The 16,923-nt window shown below is 35.1% G+C and overlaps 1 protein-coding gene across 1 annotated transcript; it reads left to right on the top strand.

Annotated features, from left to right (window-relative positions):
- Positions 1-11,645: 11,645 nt before the first annotated feature.
- LOC123560554 (uncharacterized) lies at positions 11,646-15,536 on the top strand. Its single transcript, XM_053543273.1, has 3 exons — positions 11,646-12,992; positions 13,328-13,438; positions 13,956-15,536. Exons 1-3 carry the CDS (start codon positions 12,917-12,919, stop codon positions 15,320-15,322), a joined length of 1,554 nt encoding a protein of 517 aa, XP_053399248.1. The 5' UTR covers positions 11,646-12,916; the 3' UTR covers positions 15,323-15,536.
- Positions 15,537-16,923: the final 1,387 nt, after the last annotated feature.

Below are 16,923 nucleotides of genomic sequence, written 5' to 3'. Positions count from 1 at the left end.
GCGCAGTCTGGTCAGGCTCCATGCTGTTCGCTTTTAAAGCCTATTGGAATTGGAGAAACTGTTAGCGAACAGCATGGATCCTGACCAGACTGCGCGGATGCGCAGGCTGGTCTGGATCCATGCTGGTCGCAAAGCCACTATGTTGGTTTTCTCATCGCACGGCTCATATAAGGCATACTAGTAAATTACAGACTATCATTCTCATCTTATAATTCATACATTTTAGAAATTGTAAAACAGCTTTATGTACCATGAAAATATTTAAACACATAACTTTTAAATAAGGCTCTTACTTTGTACCATGGACCTTCCACAATGCCATAGGTAATAGGAATAGAACTTTACTAAATTATAATCAAATGATTTACTATCATGTAATAAAGTAGCCTGAAACTCTTGACAAGCATGACAACTTATCAAATAGTTTTCAAGTAAACTTGCCATTGTGTTAAACACATTCTTTTTAAATCATATTCACTCTACATTATTTCAAGGGAAATTTTAATATGTATTTGAAAACACTCTTCTATCCCACTTTTAAGGATGATAAAATAATAAAAGTTTATCTCATCAACTGTGAAAATGGAAAACTTAAAAACTTAATCACATATTAGTAACAAATCACAGCAGTGTAATTTTCACTGTAATTGTGATTAGAAGTGAATCTCTTTTAGAATTTGTCTGCAATGAGATTTTTTTTTCAAGAAGATAACTTAAATAATTCTTGCCCAGATCCAATGTATCAACTTTGTAAGAACGTTTTAGCCTAAAGTAAACATAAAAGAAACAACTGAAAATATAGGTATGTACTATGCAGTATTATTATGATACCATTTTTGCAACAAACATTCTCATCTGTTACAAATATGTACTTCTAATCTATACTCCTACAAATTAAAACTATCCCCCTTACAGTATACAGGCGAGAGGAACTATTACCTGTACAGTCCATGCATGTGATTGATGATGAATTTCTCTGCAAGTTGAACACGAAAAGCTCCAGTATTTGGCATGGACTGAATTAAGATTACAATGAACAAATTGTACGATTCACATTTTTGATAACTGATGCAATTACGTTTCTAAACGAATGAAACTTTGCAGGTGTGCTCAAATCTGCGGTGAGCATCCGAACTTTACACACTTAATTTCATCTTTTTGGCCATGGCAATGTGCTTTAAATGTTCCACATGCATTGTCTGTACACCCTAGCTATTTGCAGAAGTTTGAATGTAAACGGCCTTTATGAAAAAAGCATAAAATATGGATTTAAAATTTAAATACCTCGATCTTCTTGTTTATTTTGGCTCACTGGACCAGCTATATCTGCTGTACGATGTATCACCATGAACATCTTACTTGAATTAAGAATTCAATGTACCTGTACATGAATAAGTGTAAATGTTCAGTTGATTTAGTTGTGAAGAAATCCATTAGTTAAGGCTGCATTTTATAACTACTATTATAGAATGCTCAAGGTAATACACTGTATTTATTTTTTTTATATTTATTATCTCCACATCTGTCAAGTAACATTACTCACATAGGTACTACATGTTAAGTGTTTGAAATTAGCTACAGCATTTAGTCAAACTAACAAATCACTAGGAACAAATTTAGAAGGGTGTTTAATATAGAAATTAGGAATAATTTATTTAATTATATACAAATTCCCATGCTTATAAACCACATGCACATGAGTTTCGCCAATGACTGCATCATTAGGCAGTTTGCTTTCCAGGTACTCTCAATGGATATTCAAAATATTTGAATAATGCCATTTGCATTTATCGTTGAAACAAAATGCTTAAAATTTTCATCTTAAAAACAGATGAAAAAGCTTAAAGCTTCCAAATAGATTAAATGCTTAATTACAAAAGCACTACTTTTAATATTGCACATGAACTGTTATAGTTAGAGCTATAAAGGGAGGTAATTAAAAACAATAGATTCAATAAATCATTCAAGTACATTCAGCAATATTCAAACCTAATTATCAGAAACAGGAGTTGATAAGAAATTAATGTATTTCATGTTCATAATGGAAAATGTGGCAGCCACATTTTAAACAAAGGCATTATGAATCTGTCTAAACTAAATCAAAGTTTACCAAGCAACCATTTTTAGCACAAGAGTGAGAAATTAGATACATTCTTGAAAATTGAGAACAACACAATATAAAACACCGCCTGGCAATTCCCAAAGAAAGAATATTACAGAAAAAGGAAAAAAAAAGGAATTATATATGTATATTACTATGACCTTTTATTAGCTCACCTGTCACGTAGTGACAGGGTGAGCTTTTGTGATCGCCCGTCATCTAACGTCCGTCCACAATTTCTTGTCTGCACGATAGTGGTTTCATTTATGATTTTATTTTAACCAAACTTGCATACAACTTGTATCACCATAAGATCTTGGTTCCTTTCTTGAACTGGCCAGATCCCATTATGGGTTCCAGAGTTATGGCCCCTGAAAGGGCCAGAATTAGCTATTTTGACCTTGTCTGCACAATAGCAGCTTTATTTATGATTTGATTTTTACCAAACTTGCACACAACTTGTATCACCATAAGATCTTGGTTCCTTTCTTGAACTGTCCAGATCCCGTTATGAGTTCCAGAGTTATGGCCCCTGAAAGGGCCAAAATTAGCTATTTTGACCTTGTCTGCATAATACTTTAATAGCAGCTTCATTTATGATTTGAATTTAATCAAACTTGCACAAAACTTGTGTCATCATAAGATCCCGGTTCCTTTCTTGAACTGGCCAGATCCCATAATGGGTTTCAGAGTTATGGCCCCTGAAAGGGCCAAAATTAGCTATTTTGACCTTGTCTGCACAATAGCAGCTTTATTTATGATTTGATTTTTACCAGACTTGCACACAACTTGTATCACCATAAGATCTTGGTTCTTTTCTTGAACTGGCCAGATCCCGTTATGAGTTGCAGAGTTATGGCCCCTGAAAGGGCCAAAATTAGCTATTTTGACCTTGTCTGCACAATAGCAGCTTCATTTATGATTTTATTTTAACCAAACTTGCACAAAACTTGTGTCACCATAAGATCTCGGTTCCTTTCTTGAACTGGCCAGATCCCATAATGGGTTGCAGAGTTATGGCCCCTGAAAGGGCCAAAATTAGCTATTTTGACCTTGTCTGCACAATAGCAGCTTCATTTATGATTTGATTTTAACCAAACTTGCACACAACTTGTATCACCCCAAGATCTCGATTCCTTTTTATACACCCTAAGAGACGTATTATGTTATCGCCTCTGTGTCCGTCTGTCTGTCTGTCTGTCTGTCTGTTGGTTAGCAATTTCCCTTCCGCTCTGTAACTCTTGAACCCCTTGAAGGATTTCAAAGAAACCTGACACAAATGTTCACCTCGTCGAAACGACGTGCAGAGCACATGTTTCGGATGGCTCACTTCAAGGTAAAGGTCACACTTAGGGGTCAAAGGTCATATGACTTTGTTTTGTGTGTATATTGCTCTGCATTTGCGTTGCATTGCAGTGCTCTTGTTTTTATTTGGCAGATCCTTCTTTTGTTCACTTACAATAACTTTTTTTTTAATAACTTCCCTTTTATGTTACTATAAATAGCTTATTTAGTAACTTTTTTATTATTGGCCGTAGGGAAAAACCGAGACCACTTTCCTGCGGTACAACATGGATGGTACCTCCAATTTATTGGTGTATTTTGACATATCTGTACCTTTAAGAAAATTTCAACTATATTTTCTCATGATTCTTTTGATTGATCTTGATTATTGGTATGATTTTTTGACCTTCTTGTCCTTGAGTGCAATGATGACAGGTGAGCGATATAGGGCCATTATGGCCCTCTTGTGTAATAATTCACAGAGATGTTAGCAACCTTATGAATTGTTTCCTGATTATTATCTGAAATTTTCTTAAATAGATATACACGTAATTATGTGGAGCACATCTGATATATACACATATATTATTTTACATTTTTTTAAAAAAATATTGCTTTTGTCTCAGAACTTTCCGAATATCTGAAAAGATTGTTGGGATGACACATTGGAGTCTGACAAAATAAGATAAGTCATATTACGGGTGAATTATTTCAGTATTGGGAGCTGTTTTAGATGGGGACACTGGCAGAGTATGTTCAAATGTTATTCTTCTACTGAAATAGTCAGAATGTATTTTGACATTTCAGAATACAGACCAGTTCAGATATAGTTAGGGATAAATCCGAACATACTCAGACAAGTTTTCGAACACAGAATTCATGCTCAGTCGTTATTCTGACCAAAGAGCTATAAGAATAATATTATACTTCTTTGTTCTGACAATAACTTTCTGTTCCAGTATGAACAAACTAGAGTTGTCCCACTTGCTGTAATGAGTCATCTGATGATGCAAGAGACCTGAAGTTTGTAAGCCTTCCGCACAGTACTTTCTCAGAAACCAGCTTATATGCTTAACTTTAACCAAAATGTTTGAGCAAAATGAAATATAATTTTGATTAAATAAAAGCTGAGTTACATAACTTACTGTGTGAAGTCACCTTATGATGCCAAAATGTGTGTGAACATTGAAAGCATATGTTAAACAGACATCCGTAAAAATAATGAGATAACTACTGGCAGTAACTAATATTACCATGTAGATGCAAATAATGCAATTGCAATTAAAACAAATGACTGCAGTAAGTGGAAGTAATTTCAGCGGGGAGTTTGGTCCCTTTTTAGGCATACAGACACTAAATAGAAAAATGGCGCGAAAAAAAATGGTAGTCGCATAATGGCGGATACAAATAGTCCTCAGATTTTTTTGCTCTATAGAGCTATTTTCCTTATTTTCTTTGCATTTTTCTAGCTCACCTGAGCACAAAGTGCTCAAAGTGCTTTTGTGATCGCCCTGTGTCCGTTGTCCGTTGTCGTCCATCAGTCGTCAACAATTTGACTGTTAACACTCTAGAGGTCACAATTTGGGCCTAATCTTAATGAAACTTGGTCAGAATGTTACCCTCAATAAAATCTTGGAAGATTTCGATATTGGGTCATCTGGGGTCAAAAACTAGGTCACCAGGTCAAATCAAAGGAAAAGCTTGTTAACACTCTAGAGGTCACAATTTTGGCCCAATCTTAATGAAACTTGGTCAGAATGTTACCCTCAATAAAATCTTGGACGACTTTGATATTGGATCATCTGGGGTCAAAAACTTTGTCACCAGGTCAAGTCAAAGAAAAAGCTTGTTAACACTCTAGAGGTCACAATTTTGGCCCATTCTTAATGAAACTTGGTCAGAATGTTACTCTTAATTAAATCTTAGAGGAGTTTGATATTGGATCATCTGGGGTCAAAAAGTAGGTCACCAGGTCAAATCAAAGGAAAAGCTTGTTAACACTCTAGAGGTCACAATTTTGGCCCAATCTTATTGAAACTTGGTCAAAATGTTACCCTCAATAAAATTTTGGATGAGTTCGATATTGAGTCATATAGGATTAAAAATTAGGTCACCAGGTCAAATCAAAGGAAAAGCTTGTTAATGCTGTAGAGGCCAAATTTATGACTGTATCTTCATGAATCTTGATCAGAGTATTAATCTTGATGGTTTCAAGGTCCAGTTTGAATCTGGGTCATGTAGGATCAAAAACTAGGTCAACAGGTCAAATCAAAGGAAAAGTTAGTTAAAACTGTAGAGACCACATTTATGATCATATCTTAATGAAACTTGGTCAGAATGTTAATCTTGATGATCTATAGGTCAAGTTTTAATCTGGGTCAGTTGAGGTCAAAAACTAGGTTACTAGGTCAAATCAAAGAAAAGGCTTGTTAACGCTGTATAGAGGCCACATTTATGACTTTATCTTCATGAATCTTAATCAAAATATTAACCTTGATGGTCTCAATGTCCAGTTTGAATCTGGGTCATGTAGGATCAAAAACTAGGTCAACAGGTCAAATCAAAGGAAAAGTTAGTTAAAACTGTAGAGATCACATTTATGACCATATCTTAATGAAACTTGGTCAGAATGTTAATCTTGATGATCTATAAGTCAAGTTTTAATCTGGGTCAGGTGAGGTCAAAAACTAGGTTATTAGGTCAAATCAAAGAAGAAGCTTGTTAACACTCTAGAGGCCACATTTATAATTTTATCTTCATGAAACTTAGTCAGAATGTTAATCTTGATGGTCTCAAGGTCCAGTTTGACTCTGGGTCATGTGCGGTCAAAAACTTAGTCACCAGGTCAAATCAGAGGAAAAGCTAGTAAACACTTTAGAGACCACATTTATGACCATATCTTAATGAAACTTGGCCAGAATGTTAATCTTGATAATCTTTAGGTGAATAGGTCAGGTGAGCGATACAGGGCCTTCATGGCTCTCTTGCTTTGCTAAAACCACATGACAGATCTATGCTTGACATGTAGGTAGCATTTTCATAATGAAATAACAACATGACAGAATTTTTCATGAAAACTTAGATCATATACCACCACTATAATTTTGGGTCTCATTTTTAGCTGATTTTGCAGTTTGTGTTTGACTGAAAATATTTTTCTTGCATCAAAAATGACCCCCACTTTTCTTTTGATTTTTATTTAGCACTGATCATATTCTTCAAGAAAATGTAAGTTACAGCTATTTAAAATGGGTCCTGATGAATGCTGCGATCATTGGAAATTGGTCAATTTTTATAGAATAAAGAAGAAAACAGCTAATTAGTGTGTTATAACCTTTAGAGTTAGGGAATAGTAGTTTCGTATTTGGCCCGGGTACGTTTTCTAGATAAAACAGATAGATGTATTTTATAGTCGTCTATATTCAATTGGTTATTTATGATGGTTTTTAAACTAAAGATTTTCGCGAATGAATAATTGTTACATAAAATAAATAAATGCTCCAATTGAATCTTCTAGCTCCTTTAATTGGAGACGGTTGGGTCTAAAACTTATCTAAGGTATCGGAAGTCAATCAAAACTGGAAACGGTCATGCATTTGTCTAGATTCAGCGCAAATTTGAGAAAAACTCAATTGTTATGAGACACTTATGCAGCCACAATCGCATGCTATAAATATATACAAAATGTTTTAAGTCATTACGCTAGAGGTCTCACTTAGTGTGGAATTAAGCCTTTTTTGCCAAATAATTTTGCGTCCTGAAACCAATATTTGACTTGAAACGGCCGTATTTATACAAATCCATATTCAAACAAAGCTGACTGACTTTTGTATCCTTCAGTTTAGTAGTACAAAAAATTTAGTATCATGAATCTGATATCTATTTCAGGACAAGCAACCATGCAGTATCCCTTTTCTAAGCAAGCTCCACGCACCAGCTGTAAATCAACCAATCACAACACTTCATCATGCCTCCTCCAACATCCAGGGGATCAACCTATCACAGAAAAGCATGGCAAGGGACAACAAGTGTATATGTGTCATATGAAATTACAGGACAAACTACTCAGAGCTTGAAAATATCCAGCCGTAAGTGCTGACGGGCTTTCATGGTACACGCGTGCGCTTTTTTCAAACAATTTTGTTTTTCTTGTGTGTTGCCCTGTACAGTAATAAAGAGTTTTCCAGTGTGTTGCCCCATACAATAATAAAGAGATTTCCAGTGTGTTGCCACATACAAAACTTAAAAAAAATCAGTTTTATGTGTGTGTGTTTCCCCATACAAAACAAAAAGGTTTTCAATTTTTTTCTTTGTTGCCCACAAAGTTTTTCAAGTTACACGGGTGCGCTTTTTGAAACTTGTACATTTTCCTTGTGTGTCGCCCCATACAATACAAGAGTTTTCCAGTATGTGTTGTCCCATACAAAGCTTAAAATTTTTCATTTTTTTGTATGTTGCCCTAAACAAAACATAAAGTTTTTCAGTGTTGCCCATACAAAACTTAAGAGGTTTTTCATATCTTTGCACCAAACAATAAAATTAAATATGAAATCAACCGTTTAAACTAGGCGGCGGTAGGGGTTGGACAGGTGGGTGCGCGCGCGTTTTTTTTTTTTTGGTTTTCTTTTTAAAGTCCTTTTCATTTTTTTGTGTGTCGTCCCATACAAAACGTAAAATTTTTCATTTTTTTTGTGTTGCCCCATACAAAACAAACATAATGTTTACAAAACCTAAAATTTTTCATTTTTTCTAAAGAGTATACCAGTGTGTGTTGCCCCATACAAAACAAACATAAAGTCTACAAAATTTAAAATTTTCCATTTTTTCTAAAGAGTTCACTAGTGTGTGTTGCCCCATACAAAACAAATATGAAGTTTACAAAATTTATAAAGTTTTTCAAAATGTTTACAAAACCTAAAAAATTTTCATTTTTTCTAAAGAGTTTACCAGTGTGTGTTGCCCAATACAAAACAAACATAAAGTCTACAAAATTTAAAATTTTCCATTTTTTCTAAAGAGTTCACTAGTGTGTGTTGCCCCATACAAAACAAATATAAGTTTACAAAATTTATAAAGTTTTTCAAAATGTTTACAAAACCTAAAATTTTTCATTTTTTTCTAAAGAGTTTACCAGTATGTGTTGCCCAATACAAAACAAACATAAAGTCTACAAAATTTAAAATTTTTCATTTTTTCTAAAGAGTTCACTAGTGTGTGTTGCCCCATACAAAACAAACATAAAGTCTACAAAAGTTTTCATTTTTTCTAAGGAGTTCACTAGTGTGTGTTGCCCCATACAAAACAAATATGAAGTTTACAAAATGTATAAAGTTTTTCTTTTTTTTTTTTGTGTTGCCGAAGAAAAATACAATGTTTTTCATGTTGCGCGTGTGCGTTTTTTCAAACTGTTTGATCTTTCTCGTGTGTTGCCCCCATACAATACTAAAGAGTTTACCAGTGTGTGTTGCCCCATACAAACCTAAAATTTTTTGTGTGTATTGCCCCATACAAAACATCCCATACAAAACATAAAGTTTTTCATTTTTTGCCGAAGAAAAACATAAAGTTTTTCATGGTACGCGTGTGCGCTTTTTGAAACGTATTCATTTTTCTTGTGTGTTGCCCCCATACAATATTAAAGAGTTTTCCAGTGTGTATTGTCAATGTTATGAATCTGATATCTATTTCAGGACAAGCAACCAGTATCCCTTCCCTAAGCAAGTTCCACGCACCAGCTGTAAATCAACCAATCACAACACCTCCTCCATCATGCCTCCTCCAACATCCAGGAGATCAACCAGTCACAGCAAAGCACGGCAAGGGACAACAAGTGTATATGTGTCATATGAAATTACAGGACAAACTACTCGGAGCGCGAAAATATCCAGCCGTAAGTGCTGACGGGCTTTCATGGTACACGCGTGCGCTTTTTTCAAACAACTTTGTTTTTCTTGTGTGTTGCCCTGTACAGTAATAAAGAGTTTTCCAGTGTGTTGCCCCATACAAAACTTAAAATTTTTCAGTTTTTTTTTGTGTGTGTTTCCCCATACAAAACATAAAGGTTTTCAATTTTTTGTTTGTTGCCGACAAAGTTTTTCAAGTTACACGGGTGCGCTTTTTGAAACTTGTACATTTTCCTTGTGTGTCGCCCCATACAATACAAGAGTTTTCCAGTATGTGTTGTCCCATACAAAGCTTAAAATTTTTCATTTTTTTGTATGTTGCCCTAAACAAAACATAAAGTTTTTCAGTGTTGCCCATACAAAACTTAAGAGGTTTTTCATATCTTTGCACCAAACAATAAAATTAAATATGAATTCAACCGTTTAAACTAGGTGGCGATAGGGGTTGGACAGGTGGGTGCGCGCGTTTTTTTTTTTTTTTTTTGTTTTCTGTTTAAAGTCCTTTTCATTTTTTTGTGTGTCGTCCCATACAAAACGTAAAATTTTTCATTTTTTTTGTGTTGCCCCATACAAAACAAACATAATGTTTACAAAACCTAAAATTTTTCATTTTTTCTAAAGAGTTCACCAGTGTGTGTTGCCCCATACAAAACAAACATAAAGTTTACAAAATTTAAAATTTTCCATTTTTTCTAAAGAGTTCACTAGTGTTGTTGCCCCATACAAAACAAATATGAAGTTTACAAAATTTATAAAGTTTTTCAAAATGTTTACAAAGCCTAAAATTTTTCATTTTTTCTAAAGAGTTTACCAGTGTGTGAAAATATCTAGTCGTAAGTGCTGACAGGCTTTCATGGTACACGTGTGCATATTTTTCAAGCAATTTTATTTTTCTTGTGTGTTTCCCTGTACAATAATAAAGAGTTTTCCAGTGGTGTTGCCCCATACAATATTAAAGAGTTTTCTCTTTTTTTCTATAGAGTTTACCAGTGTGAGTTGCCCCATACAAAACAAGCATAAAGTTTACAAAATTTAAAATTTTTCTTTTTTTTGTGTGTTGCCCGATACAAAAAAAAAGTTTTTCATGTTACGCATGTGCGCTTTTTCAAACTGTTTAATCTGTCTTGTGTGTTGCCCCCATACAATACTAAAGAGTTTACCAGTGTGTGTTGACCCATGCAAAACAAACTTTTTCATTTTGTGTGTGTGTGTTGCCCCATACAAGACAAAGTTTTTCATTTTTTTTGTGTGTTGCCAAAGAAAGACATAAAGTTTTTCAAGGTATGCATGTGCGTTTTTTGAAACTTGTTCATTTTTCTTGTGTGTTGCCCCCATACAGTACTAAAGAGTTTTCCAGTGTGTGTAGTCCCATACAAAGCTTTATTTTTTATTTTTTATTTATTTTTTTTTTTTTTGTATGTTGCCCCATACAAAACATAAAGTTTTTTCAGTTTTTGTTGTGTTGCCTCATTCAAATCTTAAGAGGTTTTTCATATTTTTGCACCAAACAAAGAGCTATAAAAATAAATTTTATACTTCTTTGCACCAAACAATAAGATTAAGTATGAACTCAACCGTTTAAACTAGGCGGTGGTAGGGGTTGGACAGGTGGGTGGGCACGCATTTTTTAAAAATCTGTTTCATTGTTGTGTTTTTTTCCCATAAAAAAACAAAGTTTTACATTTTTTTGTGTATGTTGCCGAAGAAAAACATATAGTTTTTCATGGCACGCGTGTGCGCCTTTTGAAACTTATCAACTTTTCTTGTGTGTTTCCCCCATACAGTACTAAAGAGTTTTCCAGTGTGTGTTGTCAATATTATGAATAATGTGAAAAATAATGCCTCAAAATATGCATGCACGAGTATACACAAATTTCTCGGTCAATAGTCAGAACTATTGCCCGAAATCCGAAGGACTGAGACTGGTGAGCTATTCAATTAGCTTTTTTTTTTTACTACGTGACATCAGGAATTAATTTCATCTTGTTTTTTTTTACATTTCTGACTTATTAACCATATTAATATGTGCTGAATATTTACCGGTCATGTTGCACAAAATATGGATAAAACGTCATGTAAGTCATTGGTTAAATAGTCACCCGCAGTGCATTGTTAGACGTTCAAGTGGACTTATGGTGTATTTAATTGTGATGTTTGATCTTGTTGTAGTCTTTATGTACTACTAATAAGCTTTGATAATGTGGCAGTTGAGTCCAGTAAGTCCAGGGGTGTTCAAAGATAATCCGTCATAGATTCACTATAAAGCAAATATTGGATTTACCTGTATTGGAAATTAAACAGTGTCGATTGTATTGAGGTCAAATGCCACATTATCAAAGTTTATTAGTATGCCCCAACGATAACTTGATATTTACAAACATGACTATAAATAGATTAAAATGGAACATAGGGAATTCAACATTTTTCTAACATGTTACAATTTAAATATTTCTAGATTTTGTACCAATTGGAAATTAGCTCAGTGGTAAAGCATACAGTCCATGTTAAACAGATCTTTTGCCGTGTGGGTTCGAAACTCAGCATCGACATTAAATTTTTATTTCTATAAACATGTAGATTGCTTCATAAACTATGTTTCAACACAACAGAGAAGTATCTTAAGCCGATATGGCAGATCAGAAAAGTTTAGCATTATATTAAAGATGATGTTGACTAAATGCATGCATTTAAGCCATGCAAATAATAAACATACTGTTGTGTTATATAACGGCATACATACAGATACTAATAAACTTTGATAATGTGGCAGTTGAGTCCAATAAGTCCAGAGGTGTTCAAAGATAAACCATCATGAAATTATCTTGGAGCTATATTGCAATGCAATTATTAGTTACTTGTTTTGGAAAATTAACAGTGTCGATTGTATTGAGGTCATTTGTCACATTATCAAAGTTTATTAATACAAACCGTCAAAGAAAGAAACAAAAATACGGAAGTAAAAATGAAAACGAAAAGAAAAAAAACACAAAAAGACAAAAATTGAAAAAAAAACTCACGAAGATTCGAACCCACAAAATGATTTGCTTATGTGCAATTGTTATCTGCGTTTTACCCGACTGAGCTATGTTTCCATGAAATCATAGTATATTTAAGATGAAACAAATACTAATATTTACTTAGAAGGTAATGTGTAAGCATTATGGGTTGGTATTTCATCGGTTATCATGAAATAGAATCGTCCTTGCGTTTCGGCGGGAACCTTGTTATCGTTGGGGATTAGTATAGGATAGTGTTTATTAGTAAACAATTATCAAATTAAATTGGTCTTTTAATTTGATAAATGCTTACTAATAAACACTAACCTGTTTAGTGGTAGAAATTATATTTTGTTTACTATCTTAGTTCCCGCAGCGAGTGTCAAACGTATCTAACGTCACAGGTCATACAGGTACCTACTAGCTTTATGCAAATTAGTTCCAGCGAGGTGTCCTGGACAGTTAGTTATCTAGATCATTCCATCGGAATAAAGACACGTGCTATCACGCTATTGAATTAAGAGTAAAATGGGCGACGAAGAAAAAAATCTCGACGTCAGCTGCTTTGATCTCCTTGAAGATACAGAACTGTTAAAAATCTTACAGTCTGGTGTTTTGAGTGACGAGCCAACATGTGCCACTGCCACCGTTACGGCAACACGCAGGAGCTTCTGATACCCCGGGCCCGGGCGTCGGAACATGAACGCGGTAGGTGATGTTTTTTGCTGGTTTACTTTTTCATTGTACATAATTAAAAGCATACAAATTACTACTAAACCTTGATCTCTTCGATTCTGTCATTTGCAGTAAATTGGGCGCATTGCACTCAAACTGCTGGTCGTCCTGCATCTACACGTGCAAAATTTTAATTGAATCTGATCAAATCTTTCTGCCCAGTAGACTAGATTTTTTAGAATGTAACAAAACTTTAAAATAAATCCAGATAGTGGAATGTACATGTAGATCTATCTACCATTATGGGATTTGCTACCACTTGTAGTACCAGTATATGATATTTGAATGCAATTTCATTGTGCTTTCAGTGTCCTGTGCTACCGACGACCACGCCAAGGACGGTGTCCGTTCGAACAGCGATACGAAACCCTTGTCTGCCGTCAGTGACAATCAGCAAACCGTCGCCAATCCTTCAACGAGTAAGTTTGATCAAATTAAAACAATAAAAAAGACAATAATATGCAACTTCTGCAACTGGGATGCATACTAGGTTGTTAGTCTAAATAATGAGACCTCGGGCAGACCGATTTTACATTTTGATATTTTACGTTGTCTACCTCGGAGGCGGATATCGACAAGTCAAAATAATATAACGATATTCAACTCTCGAGTACAATTATTTGGACTAACTAGGTTGTGTACGTGCAACTGTCGGTCAAATTTCAATGAAAATTCACTAATAAGTTCCAAGCCTTGGTATTCATATCCTAAATGCAATGTTCAGATCTTAGAAACTTTCATAGAATATATGAGCCGCGTTATGCGAAAACCAGCCTTATTGCGATTGCGACTAGCCTGCACATCCGTGCAGCATATAATAATAAAGTTATTTGTGTGTGTCAAGGCGGTGCTGTATTCCTTGCGTTCAGAGATACTATACTCTTGTTTGACATAAATCTAGTTTATTATGTACTTATTTGCTTTGGTATATTTCAGGTGCAGCTAGGTTTGGAGATCCTATGTCAGAACAGCAGATTCGAGAGAAGAATGTCGGCGCTGTACCTAAGAAAACTAGGGCATTAAACGAGTGGTCAGTGAAAGTCTGGGTGGACTGGGCGAGGCATCGCAATGCACAGCCTGTGACAGTGTACGAACCGGGGTATCCCATACCGGAGGATATAGGGCTGCTGGACGATGCTATGCTTAATTACTGGGGACAGCGTTTTATAATGGAGATAAAGAGACAGGATGGAGCTGATCACCCACCGAACACACTCCATCAGTTAGTTTGTGGTTTGCAACGTTACTTAAGAAACGTATGCGGCAAACTGTATATTAACTTTATTAAGGAAGGTACGCAGTTTAACGACTTCCGGAAGAGTTTAGATACGCGAATGAAGGAATTGTATGCAGCTGGAGTCGGGATCAAAAGGTCTTCTAGTGATCCTGTTACCATGAGTGACGAAATTCGTATGTGGGAAATCGGAGTATTTAACAGCAGTAGTGCCACGGGACTAAGTAATGCAGTCTTTTACTATAACGGTAAACTGTTCGGTTTCAGGGGATTTCAAGAACATATTAATTGTCAAGCTACCCAGTTCGAAATACTTGAGGACAAGGAACAGAATTTGCGTTATATTCTATTCACTCCTGGTCAACGTAAAAACTCGCAAGGTGGGCTCAAAGGTCGCAAATTTGTCCAAGAGCCAGTGCGACACTATGAACAACCGGACAGACAGCATAATCTTGTTGAATTGTATGAACGGTACCTGGCCCTCATTCCTAGAGCCGGGCCTATGTACAGGCAGCCACTTGACGGCGTGGATGAAAATAACAATCCAAAATTTAGTGCCGCAACAATCTCACACAATGGAATAAAATCTATGATGAAGCGTTTCTTTACAGAAGCCGGTATTGACACAAACGATAGTAAGATAACAAACCACTCTGCACGAGTATCTCTTTGTACAACGTTATACAATAAGAACTTCGCGGACAAGGCCTTAACTAGCCGGAGCAAACATAGGAGTAACGCTGTTCAAGCTTATCAGAGAGAACAATTTGATATTTTGAACGGTATAAGCGATGCACTCGAGCCGGAGTTGAAAAACCCAAAAGTCCAAGTAAAAGGCGATGGACTCGAGCTGAAACTGGAAAAACCAAAATTCTGTGTAACGGAAACTGTTTCATCAGCAGCTGATGAGAAAATCTCGTCTGCTAAGGTCGAACAATACTCCCGGCCTGCAACCATGGAATTTCCAGTTTTACCAAGCAGTGATTGCCATGTGGATGATGGATTAGTGATTCATGTACCGAACTGTGTGAAAAATCTAGTAATTGTTAAAAGCGATGAGAAAAAATGATCTTTGACATCTAGATATGAAAGACTTTTGAAAACAGTTGATATTTTCAAGTTTTTTTTTAAAGTTTGAGTTTTTCAAGTTTAAATTTTTCTTCGTGTTAGACTTTGGAGACAGTTTAGGACGATATATGAAGTGTATCTGTGTTGTTAACTTTTATTTCTACGGACTTAAAATAAAAATGTAAGTATTCTGATGTGAAATCATTAAAGTTGTGAAATTACTTTGTCATTCATTCTACCTAACTTAAGCTAAATTATGCTATCCCGATTTTGTTAACAGACGTGTACCAAAGACTCATTACAAAAATATGGTTTTTTTTTCAAACCCTAAATCATATCTATGTACTGTAAGTGCGTTGTTATAGGAACTGTCCTTGAGAACCCTGTCCCCACGACTGTGAAATTCGCATATAATTAGTATTCAAGCCACACCTCCGACGCCTGCGCAATGGAATTCAATACTGTACGTAGTAAATTCAACCGATTTACCAAGTTAATAAAGAATGGCAGGTTACTGTTGATTTACCAAAATAAATATCGGACAAATTTGAAAAATACTGCAAGCCCATTGGACAAAATATAATTTCAACCACTAAATCAGTTTGAACACAAATAAATCAATGGATAATACTTGTATTATGGCAATATATAACTGGTGGTCCGTGGTACAGAGGTGTAACTTCGTGACTCAAAGTTTTGCATACATCGAGTACAAAAGTAAACATGAAAGTCATTTTTTTTTATCTTAAATGTTTGGAATTTATAAGTCATCAGGTCATTTACTGCTTGTTACAAATCTGAAAAAGTATGTTAAATAACATAAACAAAAGAGAATGGTGTATTTGATATCTTGAAATGTCACATGCAATACTAATAAAAAAAAAATAAGTTTCAAAAAGTCAGAAAGTATTTTCACCGCTGCATTTCTGAAAAATATTTGATTTCTAAAGCTTTCTTGCCAGTAATAAAATCAAATTAATAATAATAAGAAAAATTTGTAAAGTCATTTTAAAGTGCTTTCATATTTACATATAATTCGCGAGTTATAATGAAAATATCTGCGGATGGGCCTCAACATCTGTCCAGCATCGCATCGAATAACAAATCGAGAAGAAAATTATTCACGCATGCCTTGGAATAAAATATTAGGTTTGCTTTTGGGTTTCAAGCCGTTTTTCAACAGTATTTCAGTCTTTCAGTCATGTAACGGCGGGCAGTTAACCTAACCAGTGTTCCTTGATTCTGTACCAGTACAAACCTGTTCTCCGCAAGTAATTGCCAACTTCCCCACACGAATCAGAGGTGGAGGACTAATGATTTCAGACACAATGTCGTTTATCAAATAGTCATGGAGAACATACGCCCCGCCTGAGGATCGAACTCGCGACCCCGCGATCCGTAGACCAAATATTAGGAGAAACGTACTTGTTTAACGTGAAGTATCAATAAAACCATTGTCACGGTGAGGATGGATATTGACATTTTGTGGTAAAAAATCGCGATGTCATTTTAGTGCTAAAACATGTTGTAAATGGAAATGGTGGAGCTTATGTTCAGCGTAGACTTGTATTTTACAAGTTACTTGCTTAAATATTTAAGCAT

The sequence above is a fragment of the Mercenaria mercenaria genome, chromosome 5 (genome assembly GCF_021730395.1).
Source record: "Mercenaria mercenaria strain notata chromosome 5, MADL_Memer_1, whole genome shotgun sequence".
NCBI classification, from domain to species: Eukaryota; Metazoa; Mollusca; class Bivalvia; order Venerida; family Veneridae; genus Mercenaria; species Mercenaria mercenaria.
Note: the sequence above shows the minus strand (reverse complement) of the source record. Positions and strands in the feature narration are given on the sequence as shown.